This window comes from Ciconia boyciana, chromosome 13 (assembly GCF_034638445.1).
Source record: "Ciconia boyciana chromosome 13, ASM3463844v1, whole genome shotgun sequence".
Classification (NCBI taxonomy): Eukaryota; Metazoa; Chordata; class Aves; order Ciconiiformes; family Ciconiidae; genus Ciconia; species Ciconia boyciana.
The window spans coordinates 4951598-4969015 of record NC_132946.1 but is presented as its reverse complement, the minus strand read 5'-3'; the positions used below and the strand labels follow the sequence as shown (position 1 = coordinate 4969015).

The 17418-nt window shown below is 43.9% G+C and overlaps 1 protein-coding gene across 4 annotated transcripts in view; it reads left to right on the top strand.

The window, feature by feature from the left end:
* The window catches only part of SDK1 (sidekick cell adhesion molecule 1), a 427429-nt gene that overhangs the window by 383795 nt on the left and 26216 nt on the right, over positions 1–17418 (top strand). For all 4 annotated transcript variants that reach the window (XM_072878276.1, XM_072878277.1, XM_072878278.1 and 1 more), the window contains 5 exons: positions 9773–9888; positions 11325–11511; positions 12323–12460; positions 15633–15794; positions 17012–17137. In XM_072878276.1, the coding sequence (XP_072734377.1) occupies positions 9773–9888; positions 11325–11511; positions 12323–12460; positions 15633–15794; positions 17012–17137 (729 nt within the window). The remainder of the gene's footprint in view (positions 1–9772; positions 9889–11324; positions 11512–12322; positions 12461–15632; positions 15795–17011; positions 17138–17418) is intronic.

Below are 17418 nucleotides of genomic sequence, written 5' to 3'. Positions count from 1 at the left end.
TCCCCTCCCCTTTAAATTTAAAGAGTCTGCAGAGCTGTTCCAACATCATGCTCAGTTGTGAATGAGCTTTACACAGCCGTTCTGGGAATGCCCTGCTCCAGGAGTGACACGGGGTTTTCATCCTGTCCCCAGTGTCTTTCTTCCTAATGAAGGAGAAGTTCTCCTCTGGGCTCAGAGTTAAAGATCCAAGCCATGTTCTCCAACAATGGGCTAAAAGAGAGAGTAAAGTCAGAGCAGAGCAAGAAAGGGAAACTATAGGAAGATGGAGAGGGAAAAAAAAATGGTGAGACATCTCCTCTTTGGACTGGGAAAGAAACCTCTTTTCAGTTCTCTTGCATTACTGGAAACCATTACACCTGTATCCCAACAACATTCCGTTTCTGAGAGTAGGATCAGCCACCGGGTACATCCCGTCAGTATTTCTTGGTAGATTTTAAACTCCTCCAGACTGACTCTATACATAGTTTCCACTTGGGGCTTGTCTGCAGCAAGTCCAATTTGGATTTGTTGTTCCCATCAATGCAGTTCCACTGGTGGTAATAGCAGTATAGATAGCACTCGGCTGCATTATCTAATCCTGCAGGGCTGTGACAGGATAGTAAAAAATAACAAACTAAAGTGTGCCTACATTAGAGCATTAGTCATTCCTTGTGTGTTACTGGTATTGCTGCAATGCTGGGGAATTATGGATATGAATTTTCCATATAAACCTTGGCTCCTTTTCCTAGTCATACTGGCTATTTTTTTTAAGGGTAGTTTTACGTTCTTAATCTGTTTACAGATGAGCATAAAGGTTTCATAATTAAACTTCCAAATTCAGTATCTTAGCTCAGTAGCTGCTCTTATAATGGTAAGACAGAAAGTAACCGTGCCAGTGTGAGTCTGTGGAAGAAGTGTCCTTAATGTCAACATGTCAAAAAGACATCCCTGCAGCTCTCTGGAGACTGAAATCTAATGTCAAGGCAGAAGGAAGCAAAGTCTAAGTGAGAGTCGTACTGCTGTCAAAGCAAGTTATTCTACCATATAGGAAAAGGAATTTTAAGAGAATGCACTGGAAAGCAGTGTCCAGATTGAGACATAGATTTGATGGGCTTATTTGACATCTTTAATTCTCCATTGACAATCCAGAAGCTCCCTAAAATGATTTGCAGTGTTTTCGTGCTGCAAGTAAAAGCTGAATGCGCGCCTCATTAACAGCTCATTAAGTTGTTAATATTGGTCATAAGCAGCCTTTGGTACAGCACAATGCTTTATACAGTGCGGCAGCTCCTGCTTAGCTCTGGTGTAATTGCCTCTTTTTATCACGTCTCAATGGAGGAAAGATGTTTCTGTCCAAGCAAAAATATCATCAGTTTTTGATCAACTGCGCTTGCTTATCTCTGCCACTGCTATTGCTGGTGTGGGTGGCGTTGGGCTGCAATTGCCACGCGACGTTTTGCTCGGATGATGAACTTCCATCTCATAAACCCAACAATTTGATGGCGATTTTCGATACCGACTGTAGCCCGAGACGGACAGACTCTCCGTACTCAAATCCATCATCAGGACTCCTGTCTTTGTTCTGTAGTTGGTGCAAGCAGCAGTGGGAGTGGTAGGACAAATTAGCTGTTCTGCTGCAGTGTTACATGGCCTGTGAAGAACTGAGTGCAGGGATAGCCCTGCACGGTACACAGAGGGCAGAGGGATGAGAAGCCTGATTGTGTATGCAAAGCCTTACCGAACTAACAGCAGAGCTACTCCATTAAAAGCAAAGGAATTAACCTTCCTTTCAAAAACATGAGCAAACAGTAGTAAAGTAAAACGGACCATAAATTGCACTGGTAAAGAAGTGGGGAAGCCCCTGGCTGATAACTCACATTCAAGCAGACACAGGCTGGAGTTGGAGTATCTTTGACTAAAGGGTTATATTTGCAGCCATCCCTCTAATTGTGCAGTCCTGCTCTGCTTGTTTTCAGTCATCCTGGGATATGTGAGCAAAATGTTCTAAGTATTTTCATATGGGTCTCAACTCCCGTGGCTTTGCCTCCTCTGTACGGCTTTGCTGTGAAGCCAGCTGTAGAGAACACAGTTGGTTTTCTTTTCTGACATCTGTTTGCTGTATCCATTGTCAATCACGGAACTGGAGGCATTTCAGGTTGCCTGTTGTAGACTGAAAACAAAAAAGTTGCCATTTTTTCTTATGAAAGCATGAATTAGCAATACTCTAAAACATTTTGGCCACAGCAATCTGGACACTGAGATGATATGGGGGTATAGGACCACAGTAATGAACTTGGGGATGCTACAACTGTAAAATAAAGAAAGAAAGAGAAATCTCTCACTCAGAGTCGAGAAAACGTAAATTTAATCTCTCTCTCCCCAGGAGCACACGGTCATAGTCCTCTGTGGGATCCCTGGGGTTCCCTGACCATTGCAATCTCTGAATCCTAAATTAATTCCTCATGGGGGTCAGCTACCCAAACTTGTATTAAAGCCACAGCGAAAGGTTATCGCAGTGGCAGATCTCACCTGCTCAGTTTGACTTTATTCTGATACGGCTTTTAACATTTGGTATATGGCAAACCCAGTGGAGATTCACCCTAATTATTTGATACGCTCTCTTGACTTTAGTGGAGCATAAGGAGTTGTCGATGCTTATTAGGCTTTAGTAGGTGCTGCCGTTACTGTTAGTGAACATTAAGTCGGTGCTTTTGTCGGCTGCCATGAACCTGTGGTATTATGATATTAGAGTGTGGGATTAACAAATTATAATGAGTGGAACATGACTATAAATGGAGGAGGAGGAGTCCTGGGAACCAGAGGGCCTGGGGAAATAGTCTGAAGTAGGTAATTTTGCCTCTGTCTAATGGGTAGACTTTTTTAAGAGAGCGGTGCTTTCCCACCCGGTGCTGCTCCCACTCCTCCCAGTGCACATGAGGGAGGATCAGGCCAGAGCATCAAACACTCAGCAGTTCTTCACCATCCCTTGCACCCTTGGACAACCTTCAGTACCTCCTGGGGGGTGAATCCTGCGCTCATCAGAGCTGACACTGCTCTCAGTTACACGACTTTCACACTGGGTTAGCTCTACTAGCTTTAGCAGAGCTAACCCTAATTTGCATTGATGTAAGTGAGAGGGGATTTTAGCTTGTAGGTTTATGCCTGTATGTTTGTTTACGCATACCTAATGCTTGTCAGACTCTTGCTGTTCCTGCTCATGGGTCCGTCTCTGCTGACTGATGGGCTGCCTGCCTGTGTGTGATCATATCCTTGTTGACACAAAAGAAATAGAGGAAAAAGCTCATTTTATTATTTTCCGCCTTCTTGTTTTAACCACCTGTATGCCCTTTGCAGAGGCAGTCTGACAGTTCTGTAAGGGCTTTATTTTTGGGCCAGGCGCCCTCAGTCCCTTGATGGATAATCCCAGTATGCAATGTGATAGCCTATTTTAGGTTTGTATTAGCTAAGTAGAACTGTGGGCTTCAGCAAAAGAAAAGTGTGTAGTTTTTGTTTGCAGGCTCTAACTATTTCACAGTACTGCTCCATGAGATTCGCCTCAGTGGTAGGCATTGTAATGCGGTAACTTTTTCTGCATCACTCGGATCGTGTCTGTCCCATGAAAATCCTGGATTGCACATGGCTCATTGGGAAATCTGAACCCCATGTTAAAAGATTAGTAATCACAGCAACAGTGTTCTCACCACCGCTGGAAGAGATGGTGAGGGACAGGATGAGAATTACTTCTGCTTGAGTCACTTGCCAGTTTATGAAGGTTCTTCATGAATAAGTCATATCCGTGGAGGTTTCCTCAGAACACGATTGCCTCCTCAGTTCAAAAAAATGGCATTGGCAGATAACCTCCTAGAGTCTGGATCCATGGAAAGGATACTCCATTTCTAGTCCTTGTTTCATTTCAATGTTTTTCCAATATGTGTGGTCAATGTCATCTCTCCTTCTTTCCTCCTTCCACCCCTGCCTCCCTCTCATATCTCTGCAGATGCTTGAAGACATGCCTAGGCAATGTTGGGAAGCTTCCCAGTGCTAAGCAAAGAAGCTGGGGATGTTACATCTGGGTACCATTTACAGCTGCTTTTATTTATGCTTTTTCATGACTTTAACACCCTTAAAAATTTGATGTGGCAAAACACAGCTACTGTACTAAATGTAGTATACAGGGATGAGGCCAAGCATTTGCCTACCCGAATAATATGGCACAGAGTAAAGCAATTGCGGGTGTGCTGGATTCCCAAAGTCCCCATCCTGACAGCTATTCTCTTTCTCCTCTCCACCCCTTCTTCTCCACCAAGGCAGGTTTTTCTGTTTATCCTTCTCTTTTTGCATTGATTAGCTTGTGCTCCCTCTTCATCAGTGTTCATGAGGGTGAGATAGATGTTGTTCAAGTTCTTCTTGTATTGACTTCCATTGGTCTCTTGTACACTAGGAAATGTTTCAATTTCTCTTACACTGATCTATACAACCATGTAAACCAACACATATATCACACATATCAACAGCCCTGAAAAAAGGATTATTTCCTATTTAAAACCTGGCTATTTCCAGCTGCTTTACACACACACCCCCCCAGTAGGAGGCTGGGCTTCTCAAAGTTGAGGGAGACCAGATTGCTCCTTTCCTGAGACTCATTTCAAGCTGCAGGGTGACACAAGCCTGCCGCAGTTAATAACTGGCAGAGCACTAGGTTTTGATGCCAAATTGTCATGCCTGAGTAAGAGGGTAGGAGCACTCAGGTCCAACGTTAGCAAATGCAGTTGCATTGGAGGGGTTAAGACCCACATCTTTTGTACGTGGGTCTGCCTGTCTTACTGCATCTGAAATACATCTGAGTAACCCCAGAAAGTGCAGTCCTTGGACAAAACGTGTACTTCCATCACAAAATGTAGCCTAGCTTAAAACAGCCAGAAACTGGTGGGAAACATCTTTTATATTCTAAATATAGCTTGTGTCGCTTTGTCACAGCGGAAAGCAGCTTCACAGTAGCTGGTTTTGAAGCACAATTAACTAATTGTTATTGAACTAATCAGCATCGCTCACGCAGCATTCCTGATGGCACAGAGGTACTGCTGCACGGGGAAGCGTTCCTCGCTCCCACCTCTCTTTTGCAGACACTGTAAGAAAATGGCCAATAAACACTGAACGTTTTTCTCTCACGCTGCTTTTCCTTCGTGGAAGGAGTGACTGCAAACATCCACAGATACACCTCTCTTCTTTCTTGGGAGGTACCATCCTTGCGTTCCTTCTCTAAGCCCATACTGCAAGAAAACCTCTTGCGTTTCACTTTGCCCATTCTGCAGATCAGTCTCGCTGTTTTATCTTGTGACCTTCTGTTTGTTTTGTTGTGTTTGGCTTTTATAATCCACTTAACTGTTGCTTATCCACGCCATAACTTGAGGGCAGTGGCCGCAACAGGAGAAGAAACAATTTGTTCTCCGTGCCGCTGCAGGGACAGAACTTCAATACGGTGAGGATGGTTTAGGCTAGACATTTAAAAAAAAAATAATAACCTGAGAGTTATTTTAAGAGTTATTAAAATAGGGATATGCTGGCAGAGTTTGTGTGGGGATGGCAGGGGAATCTGGAAAGAGGTCAGTGATTGAGATTACACAAACATCTGACCAGCCGAGCTGATCTCGGTGTGACGCAGGAGGATGGATGTCTGAGCCCTCTCCAAATCCTTTCCAGCTGTATTTTTCATGACCGTGTGTGCCAGGAACCAGCGTGTAAACTTCGGAGGTGCTGCGTGTGCATGCTTTAATTGTCAGCACACGCTACATTGACTATTGCTGTGTCTTCTCTCTTGTTGTTGCTCACTAGGTAGATAAGATTATGGCTGATACGTCAGAACATCCTGCAGCCGCCCCTCCATAACATGGAGGCATACAGATTAGAGGCTTTTTAGGCCTGGAGCTGTCTCTTTGTTCTGTGTTTATGCAACACATTGTGCAATGAGATTCTGGCCTCTAGGTGCTAACACCAAAATGCAAATATATTGATTACTAGGGAATAAAAGCAGGCATGTTCACAAAAGCATGCTTTGATGAACTGGGGGGAAAAATGCTTGCTAGATAGAAAAGGATCAGAAGTCTTTACAAAAGAGAAATTTGCTTGGGATTGTTTGGAACTGTGGGATCAAGCTGATGCACAGAAAATCTTCAGTCTCTTTCACTGCATTTTTCTCCTCATTTTTTGCCTGCATGATTATTTAAATGGCATGAGTATCGGGGAATCTTGTCCCAGACTTGTCTGTGAATTTCCTGACATAATGCTGGCATTATAGAAACCATTAGAAAACCAGTAGAGGAGAAATTCTTTGCTCCCCAGAAATTGGAGCAGATGTAAGAGCAGCAAGGAATGCTTCATAAAAACAGTTATTAAGTTTACCCAATGAATCACAAGGATTTGTAGCCTACCCGTGCTACAGAGCATCGTGGCAACTGTCACTAAGAAAAGGAATAGTACTTTCATCTTGATGAAAAGCTCTTGGTGCCACACATCCCAGAGAGCAAATATCCCAAGCAAGCAGCAAGAAAAACTAAGGTGAACCTTTCTGCAATGCACGGAGCTCCGGTGCGGGCAGGCCACTGGGGATTTTAAGCACCTTCTCTTTAAAGGTTATAAGCATTTGCAAGCTCAAATTGACTGCAGCGTGAGCTGAGGCTGTTCAGTACGACTGGAAAATGAGGGCAGTGATATGTTTAAATGTGGATTTAGATGTGTCACTTTATTCATGGGCTCATTTTGACTCTTGCATTTCCAGATAGATTTGTTGTCTTTACATGATCCTGCCAATATCATCCCAGTCCATAGCTGATGATGGTTTTTCACTAATTACTGTACAACCTGCTCAGCCTTCCTCCTTATTTTTTGGCTGAGAGGGAGTTTCAAGGAGGCAATGTCAAAGGTGAATTGAAATCAGATAAGAAAAGAAATGTTTACAAATATCTGCATGAGATTCCAAGGCAGGATACGTGCACAGAATTAGACTTCATGAATACATACTTTTTTTTTCAGGCAAGTGAAATGCTTTCTACCTGCCAAGAGCTGAGTTTGGACCCTCAGGGGTCTGTGTCACTCCTGCTATAGTTGATAATGTCACTAACACCTAAAGCAGTGTGAGATATGCAGCTTTAACCTTGCTTTTTATGTATTTGTGATTTCAAGGGCCATGAAAAAATTCAGAGCTCAGTAATCTTGAACTGCATTCCTAGAAGGTAAAAGGCTTTTTAATTCACCTTTAAAATGCACTTGCTTTTATTGGCACAGGCTATCCATACGTTCAGTGAATGGTTTCAAACAGGTAGAGTCTTTAGGGATGTGTTTCCTTCTTTTTGAAGTATTTCATTTCACCCTTAATGTAACGTGCTGTCTGCACAGAGCCACATCAAGCATCAGCAGCACTTTCCTGCTGTCCCTTGCTGTCAACAAGAAATCTGTGCTTAGAAGAGGAGGGACACATCAGCCTTTGAAAGTTGAACAGAGGGACAGACTCACAGGGCAGAAAACCAAACAATTTGCATCTCGTCGAGGCTCTGGGGTAGCGAAGAGAAATGTCTTTTTCCACATCGCCTTTTTTTTTTTCCTCCCATCAAATTTTCCACTGCCGTGCCAGCAAAAGTGCAGCTCCAGCAGCGAGCATGTCAGTGGAGAATGATCACTGGCAGTTTTTAACCATTGTGTTTCTTAGACGTGCTCCAAAAAGGGTTTAAGGACAAGCGGTGTTTTTCTGGCAGCGGACTGTGCACACCAGCTCTTCTAATGGTCGCATCTCGGAAGCAGCAATTGTTCCAGGCCAACACATGGGATCCAAAGAAAAATACTATTGTAGATGCTGCTTCAGACCTGGCTATTGAGAGCACTTTGAAGCTGTCAGCTCAGAACAGACAGTAGTGTCACTACCTAGAAAGAAAATGCATTGCTAAAGTGATCCATTTTCTTCTGTGATTGTACATATTCCTGTTTCCCTGAGCATGTCACCATCTGCAAATCTCCGAGATGTATTTTCAGGTTTGTACTGTGTGACCAGTTCGGCCTCGCACTCTGATGTGTGCTGTGAAAGTCTCAAAATCTTGAGATTTTCGGTCCTTAATGGAACAGCCCCACGGTGCAGTGAACGCAGCCAGCCAGCCGGCTAGCTGCTCCCTTCGCTCCTCCGCCAAGCGCAGAAGACAGGGCAGCAATTAGACCAGTGCACCCCTGTGAACAAAGCTGTATTTTACTGATGGTCATTGTCACCTCGTGCATTCGCTACAGCTGAAAAGGAAACAAACAAACAAAATAAATAGTTTTAACTAAGCACGGGGATAAAGGCTATTTTCAATTTTGCCTTTTACGTTTTAATTGTACAGCAATAATTTTGCAATAGAGTTGCCGATGGCAAACATGCAAAAGACATTAACTTTATTTATGTTTTGGATTATTAATGTGGCTGTTAAAATTCCTCCAGTTAGTTTTGATTGAATTGTTTTTTTGTGCGATTCTGTCGTTTAATGGAGCGGTAAATAAGAATTTCTGATAATGAGCCCAAGCATCTGTCACAACAACCTGGCGCTGGTTATTAACATTTCCATTAACGGCAGGGTGGGCAGTGATAATATGGAAACCACACAGTTAGAGCAAAATAAATAGTTGGTGTCAGGCTGAGTGGGTGTTAATTACTATTTTATTTTATAACTCTGGGGGGAGGGAGTATTGGTAGAAAAGTGTGACTTATGAAGGTCATTCTCTCTAAAGAAGGAAGTCTCCAGAGGAACAGATAACCGGGGCTATCTAACTCAAGTAGTGAATGTTTTATCGCTTCTATTTATGGCCCATAAAGGGGCCGAGAGAAAAGAGGCAGCTTTCTCAGGTGGTCTGGATGAAGGCTACGGCACCGTGAACACAGAGAAAGGAGAAGCGTACCCTTTGCCCTGCCTTTCTCTTCTTACTTCTGGAGTTTGAACAGGACGTGCTTCGGCACCTTTTCTGTAAACAGAACATGTGCTGTTTTGTTAAGACCTGCCGGCGGCAGAGACAGCAGGTCGGGAAAACAGACCGTCCTCGCTAGCCACCGGGGAAGAAAATCCACCTGCACCAAGTTGGATTCCGACAACGGGAAGGCTGGTGTGACCCAGGTGCGCTCAATGATTAGTTTTCTAGCATGGCACAATGCAAAGAAGAAATGCCATCAGGAGCCAAAGAGGGCCAGCATGTATATGTGAAGGTATAATCAAAGCTAACAAATAGCAAACTAAAAGTCATTTTGTCATGCATAAAATATTAGTCGAATTGATTAGCGTCTGACTGGTTTGGGAGGTAATTTTAGGCAGTATTTTGGCCCTGAGTCTCGCAGCCTTGCAAGCAGGCTGTTCTAAAGACTTGCTGCTGAGTGGGAGGCCAGGCTGACGGTGGCAAGGGGGCTGCCTTGCTCTCGGTTACTTTCAAGAGTGGCCGGTCAGGAGCGCAGTGCCACTGCCAAAGGCAAGCCCCAAACGTTACTATAGAATGAAGAGAAAAATCTCCTGTCTTCTCCAAAGCTGCTGGCAGGATTGAGTTGATTCAATGTCTAACCCAGTCTGTGTGGAACAGAACATAACCACGTCCAGAGGCTCGGCGGCTCCTCCGTCCACGTGTGCTGAGAATTCCCTGTGATATAGATACCTCCAGGGCTGACTCTGTTAGCTGGCTTGCGGTGTAAACAGAGTCTGTCCTGGGTCTTTCTGCAAATGGAAAATTGCAACCTGGATATGAACTAGTTCTGCTTGTCACTATTAATTCTTCTGTCCTCCTTTCTCTCTAGCACCAGCCCTGGCCCCACAGAACATCCAAGTAAACTCCCTTTCTGCAAGCCAGCTGGAGCTCACCTGGGACCCCCCTCCTGCCGACAGCCAAAATGGGAACATCCAAGGCTACAAGGCAATCCTCCTGTTTCTACTGGTTTCATTTATCTTCCTTGGCATTGCTATTACTTGTGAGATAGCTCTACAAACTACAGTTGCCCTCACTGCATAGGGCAAATTAAAACAGCATTCAGACTGCAGTACGGAAATGGCACTAAGTCCCAAAACCAAAAGAAAGAGAATGAGATTGGGGGGGAGAAAAGGAAAAGTGTGTTGCTATTTGTGGAGAAGGAGAGCGTGGGGAAACAGGGTATGCAGATAAGGAGGCAGCTCCACTTATGCAGGCAACATATCTGCTCCAAAAAGCAACAGACACACAAGAGCTCGGGGCAAGAAACGTATCGAAGAAAATTAACTGAGCTTTCTATCTATCAAATGTTAAAAGCCATTAGGAAAATCAGAACTTTCTCCAAGCTAGAAGCCTCAGCCAGGTCAGATTTCGGAAGAATTATTTCATTTCCTTAACTTTAACAAAATTAAATCATGGTATTAATTGTGTTTGGTTCATAGGAGATGAGCACGTTGCAGAGGCATGTTGTTTAGCTTCTCCAGCATGAGAATGGGCCCTCAGAGAGTGGAAATGGGCAAGTCTACAAACACTGGAGCTTGGCTTGGGTTCAGTGTCTGGCTCTGCCTCTCTCCATGAATTTAGGTCCATAAGCGAAGAAAAGCCAAGCCAATGTGAATAATCTGGCATCCCTTCTTGGCAGTAACAAGCATCCTTATATATCAATTCATGTTCTTTTCCTTTTGTACGTATATAGATGGCTCTAACAGCTAGGCTTGTAGAGCCAAGGTGGAGTCTTGCCTTGGCTCGTTCTCGCAACTTTCTGGCTTGCTTTGGCCTGTTGTAACGCTCTCGCTGCCAGGCCTGTCCAATAAGTAGGGCTGGCACCACTTTTCCTCTTGGAAACAACTTCTCCAAACCTAATTTTATGGCATCAAGATAAAAATTATGTAAGGGAAGAATGGGGAACAGTACCTCAAGGAACTTTAGGGAAAGTCTTTATTACCCTCTTCAGGCAGGCGTTTGCTTGGCTGTCCTGTGAACATAAATGGTGAAACCGTTGTGCGCATACAGAGGTGAATTATGGACCATCGTATCAGGATGCCAGTGCTGACAGGCAGCTAGCATTTCAGGGAGAATTTAAAAACTGACCTCTCTGCAGAGTTCACATTGCTGAACTCTGGCAGCTCATATCTGCTGTCATTAGGCCATATTCTTCTGCCTGTGCTCTATTTCTGAGTGATATACTCAGCTACATGGTCACTGGACTCAGGGGAATTTGCCAAAGGAAGAGAAAAGATTGGGCACATGGTGAAAAGTGTTAGTGTCCCATTTAACAGAGAAGTCCAGAGCAAGACTGTGCCATCTTCCTGATCTTTTATAGCTGCAACACCCAGATATTTTCTAGGTGTAGGATATACTAAAACATTTCACTGTCCCAACAGATTTATTACTGGGAGAGCGACATCCTAAATGACACGGAGAAAGTGAAGGTCCTTTTCCTCCCGGAGACAACCGTCCGGCTCAAAAACCTGACCAGCCACACACGGTACATGGTCTGCATCTCCGCCTTCAACGCAGCCGGGGACGGCCCCAGGAGCAGCCCCTCGCAGGGCAGGACACACCAGGCGGGTATGGGATCGTTGTCTTGTCTCAAAGCACAGACTTGGTGATGACCAGAGTGTAACTGGGCAGTGGCTAAGGGAAATGGGTGGATGCAGGAGGGCACTGGTGTTTAGATTTAGCTTTCGGATGTGTCATTACATCGTAATGGTCTTGGAGGGGAAAAAAGGGTCAAATAAGTGGACCACGTGGGAAAGGGAACGAAACAGCAGAAACGAGAATGGACTGGCAGAAGGACCAGTCCCTTCACAAGCTGGTCCAGAAGGAAACTGTCTGTGGGTCTGTTTCTGGCCTCTGCTATCACATCTGAAAATCTGAAGGAACTAATCTCCAGTACCTCAAAATTGCCCAAAAAGTCCTGTGAATTATTGTGCTTTTTATAATTCCTCCTTTTTTTTTTTTTTTTTTTTTAAAGCTGAATCGGCAGCCACCCAGTCAGACTGAGCTGTCTCTGTGCTGGACGTGACCGTGGTGGGAGCGCTCCAGCACAGGGTGAAGGCAATGCCCTTGGCGGTGGCTATGAAGAGGAGGTGTGCACTCGGGCTGTGTGCTCACATAGCACCCTTCTCAGGGTCTTTCCCTTCTGCGTCCTATCTCCTTGCTTGCTTTTGAGGTTCAGCTTCGCAGCTGAGTGGCTGCTTTTTTTAGAACAGGCTGGGTTTCTGACTGATTACAGGACATTTGGATACAATTGACAAATCCCATTCTCAACTCGTTTCCTTTAGATTTAGGCTGGGCAAATAAACCAATGTTTTATAATATATATGTATACCAGATTGACTACTCCTACTGCAATTCAATCTATTTGTAATCCTTTCAGCACCCAGTGCTCCCAGCTTCTTGGCGTTCTCTGAAATCACTTGCACTACACTCAATGTGTCTTGGGGCGAGCCGACAGCAGCAAATGGAGTCCTGCAGGGTTATCGAGTAGTCTATGAGCCTTTGGCTCCCGTCCAGGGTAAGAAAGACCTCCGATCATACATATTCATGGGGAAATGACAGAAAAGCACTGTAGTATCTTTTATCTCTGTCCAATTTCCTACTTGCTCTCTGCTGTTTTCCAAGAGAAGCCAGGTGGCAGAGGGTAAGTAAAACAATTCTGCTTTTGCCAAAACTGTTCAGCAAACCGTAATATTGTGGAATATAGCTTTTGTCTGTCCTCTCTTATTTTCTTGCACAAACTATATTCTGTGTGATTTGAAAAGTCATTTTACGGCCGTCGTTACCTGGTACGGGTGAAGAGGAAACTCAGCCTGTGAGAGTGCCTGATTGTCTCCCCACGTTGCGCTCTGAAATTGCTGAGTAGGCTCCATCCCAGAATAGTCGTCAGACACATTTGTGTTGCTTATCACATCATGTGTCACTTCTGTTATCGCAAAGATTGCCCAGGCATCAAATGTGCTAGTCATCACTGGTACCACTGCCACTTTTGACAGGGGAGAATAACTGCGATAGGGATTTAGTTGTGTCTGTTTACAGGGAGTTTTCAAGCAGCATTTTTAACCCAGCACTAGATTTAAGCTAGACCACAACAATGTGGTGGCCACAAATGCCTCATTAATTTGCCAGAACGGCAACAGAGAAGGATTTGGCAATTTCTCTGAAAGCAAGCGTAAATTCATTCCAAAGGTGAATTAGAAAAGATTACAAAGATATAAAAATATTAGTAAGACCATCCACAAACTTTGTATCTGTCCACTTTGTGGATGGTCTTACTAATATTTTTATATTCCTGGTAGATCGCCAATAGTTCAATAGGATGTCCAACTTTGGCAGTGTGACAGCAGGGAGAGTAATTTTAGCCATTGCCAATCCATTTTAAACTCTTTCCCAAAGAAATAAGGATATCAATCATTCATATTTGCTTCTTCTGTAAGGAATAAAGATCTATATTGCCTGAATATCCATGTCTCATGCACTGAGAAAGTTATATTCAGGGATGAAAACATGCGAATAAAAGCACTTTCAGCCTTTACAGCTGGCAGGTCTGAGCACAAAGAGCTAATGCAGAAAGAATTTCTAATTCTGACCAAGAAATGTGCACAGGGTATGCAGGAGGTTTGGGCTGTTTGGGCATTTCCTGCCTTTTATTCATTCCAACACGAGGTTTAAGAACACATTTTTTCCCCTGAAAATATGGAAGTGTCAGATCATGTTTTCCTGCATGCATTTGACTTAACATCCTCAGAATCTTTGTTTTCTTTTCTTCTCTTCCCCACCTCTGCCTGTGCTATCTCTGACTCCAGTTTGTCTCCCTTTCCCCTGAAGAAGATTTCTGATGTGAGCAGGGAGGTTATGGAGGGCTTTTCCTCAGATTCTAAATTTTTGCCTAAATTTATTTTCCAGTTTCTACCCATTTGCTCTTGTGACAACATTTTTCTTTCAGCAAACGTATTTACTCTCCCACCATGGTAAGTAATCCCTCCCTCAATGCTATCATGTTCCTCCGATAGAAAAGCCATGCTCCTTTATTTAGAGAGCAAGGTAAAGCTATACTCGTTTGAAGATGGAGCACGTAACGGTGCTGAATGCAGGCGGCAAGGCTTGCGGGGCTGGCAGCTGCCAGACCCCACGATCCCAGAGGGCCCTTCCAGCCCCGGGTCTCGCATTCCTCCGTGCCAGTTCCTCCACTACAATGCAGCGATAGGGATGGACCAGACCCCCTGGAGCTTTTTTCCTGCATCTTTGGACTTTTCACCCGTTCGTGATTTTCGGCTGAGCATCCTCGCCGTTGTGACGCCTCCTGCCTTCCCACTCACGAGCCACCGTTTCGAACCTGCGTATTTTGCAAAACTTCCTACCAGCGATCTGCTCTTTAGCACAGTCTTCTCCCTGTTTGACCTTTTATTGTTTAAGCTTTACAGGGTTATGTTTTACACAAAAATAGACAACAAAGTTGCCCTGGAGCCTTTTTTAACAGTTCCTTTTTTTTGAAACATAACTTCAAAATGACAAACGCTTCCTGATTTGTCTTGGAGAAATGAAATAGTGCACCTAGGGAAGGAGGGAGCACCACTTCTGCTTCCTTCTTAAGCAAGGAAAGATTCCCTGAGTTATAAATTTTATCTGGGAGAAAACTTTGAAGAGAAATCGCTTGGACATTATTCTTTATTTAACTGATAAAAACTGAAAGAAGCATCTTGATTTGCATAAAATAAGCATCTGAATTGAAAAAGCTTCCTTCTGCATTTTTCTGGAAAGACAAACTAGCAAGCTGCCTTCTCTAGTGGGAAAAATATTTTCCCGCTTCCTATATTCTTGGTTTGAAATGTGTTATATACATCTGGAGAACCAGAAAAATGCCAAAAGAACTCTGTAAAGTCAAACTTTCTGTTCTGTAAAACATTTTATAAATCAAATTATTTCCATTGACTTACTTTTAGAAAATTTAAATGAAAACTAGGGTTTGGGTTTTTTTTTCAAAGCACTCATTGCCGCTCTGCCCTTTACGCAGCAGTGAGAACCAAAACGTGAAACTAGCTATGAACATAGATGAAGGAAACAGCACTGATTTTAATTCATCTGGGTACGAAAAATTCTTAAAGAGTGGGAAGAGTGAAACACAAGTCATGACTTCAGCCTTGTCGGAGCTAATAGTGCTTTGATTGCATCCCCTGTTGCAGTGGCATTTATACCCACAGGTCACCTGTGAGATATCCATCCTTCATTCTGCATTCGCTTGGTAATGGTGGAAATGACAGGACAAGATGAAAGGAAAGAACCTGGCCCTTGTTTCCTCCTCCAGGCAATGTTGCAGGTTACTTGGCAAAGAAGCGGCGGAGAAACACTTGCTTAGGAAGCAATCTGCAACATGCGGTCCTCTTCATTTACCTCCTCCTTTCTTCCCAGAGTAATTAGTGAAGTTGCATGTAGTCTCTTGGTAATTTCCCAGTTGTGTTGTAAGGTTTTTTTTCTTGTCAGTACCCACTTATCAAGCTTAAACTCTAATTATACTTACCAGTGCTGAAAATTGGCTATTATCACTACTTAAACTCCTGTTAATTGTAAGAAATACTTTCTTAGCAAACTGTTAGATAATTTTACTTACCATCTAGATGTAATAAGCTCCACTTGATTTCTTTTTTTGCATTGCAACCTTCTCTTAGTTTTTTATCTGTGTGTCTCTCCAGGGGTGAGTAAGGTGGTGACCGTGGACATTAAAGGGAACTGGCAACGCTGGTTGAAGGTCCGAGACCTCACCAAGGGCATGACCTATTTATTCAGAGTGCAAGCCCAAACCATTGCCTATGGACCTGAACTGCAAGCCAACGTCACAGCTGGGCCAGCAGAAGGTAAGTGGAACCATAAAACCATGTCGCAAGCCAGATCAGTTACACAAATGCGGTCCAACAGCGGGGAATAGTGCACTCGGGGCTTAACGTGAATTTCCAAACCAAGGAGAAGTTGAGTCACAGGAGCTGAGGACATCATTCAGTGGGTTTCGCAAGTGCCCATGAAAAACGTGTTTCCGTTTTTCCTGAAATCTAGAAGTCTGATGTGAATAAACAAAACAGTGTGAATAAATCATAACACAGATGGGCTAGCCAGGGATTTCAAAGCTGCAGCCTGACAGTGTGGTGCATAATTCTGACTGTACTGCTCTGCGCTGGAGTCAGAACTGGAATAACTCCGCCGAAACCAGCAGAGGTTCCTGGATTTAAAGCCAGAAAGAATTTACAATTATTCTCTCCTGACGCTTTGGCTTATGTAGAGGGAGAGGTCTGTGAATTTCCCGATATGTCAAGAGGAGCTACAGGCTGAACACCACCAGCTTGGTTCACTGTGTGTACCAAAAGAGTTTGTTTTCTTATTTGATCAGTGATTTTGAAAAACAGATAATCTAACAAGGCAAATGCCCTCCAATGATACAAGCCTGTCCAGTAAATCACGGAACATCAATGCAACAGTCACATTTCTGATTTTTTGCTTCTTTTCCAGCTCAGGGAAATATTTGCTCTCTCCATCAGAGCCACGTCTGGCAATTCCACCCTTCTGGGTGCCAGCAAGCTTTCATTTTATCACAGTACCCTCCGTAGCCATTATCTGGGACAGCAGCACTGTGGATCCACAGTCTAATTCTCATGCCTCACCACAGACAGAATAAAGCAGGAATCCTCTCTGACACGGCCGTGGCATTTTCCCAAGCGAGTGGGCAGGCGGATGTCCCCACGAACGTCTCCTTGAAACTCGGAGGCTGGTTTCACCTCTGAAGTCAGAAATAGCAGTGGCAACGTGCAAACTCTGCAGATATGCTAATGGCTAAAATTAGAGTGTTTTTTCTCTTTCCTTCTTAACACAGGTACCTGTAAACCCCAGCCGTTGATACGTAACTGCTGGTACTAGAACTAGTGAAAAACTTCGGTCAATAGCCCGTTGAGCTGGTTTATGTTGTCTATATGTTGACCAATACTTCTAGATAATTCTTTTCCCCTATATCAGTAGAAGAAATGAAGCATACTGCACTCTGTGTGATACCACCACCATTTGCTATTCTCGTTTCATCCTTCAGGGTCTCCTGGCTCGCCCCAGGAAATTCTGGTGACAAAATCTGCTTCTGGGCTGACGCTACAATGGACTGAGGGAGATTCAGGAGAAAAACCCACGACTGGGTACATTATAGAGGCACGACCCTCAGGTAAGCCATGGGAAACACGGAGAGCTTGATGTCATGAGTTGCCTTCCTTCAGTCCATGCTGAAACCCATCCTGCGGTGGAGAGCTGGTTTGTCATCCCAGTAACATAATGGGATTTTGTGAGAGAATGCTGTTGCCAGCCAGTATTAAACTGTTGCTGGTTTATTATGTGGTTTAGCAGATTTTCTCCTGTTTAGGAGTAGTCACAGAAAATTACCTTGAGTGCTCTGGCTTTCACTGTACTAAATCACTGGTAAATCATCCAACTGATGAGCAGATATAG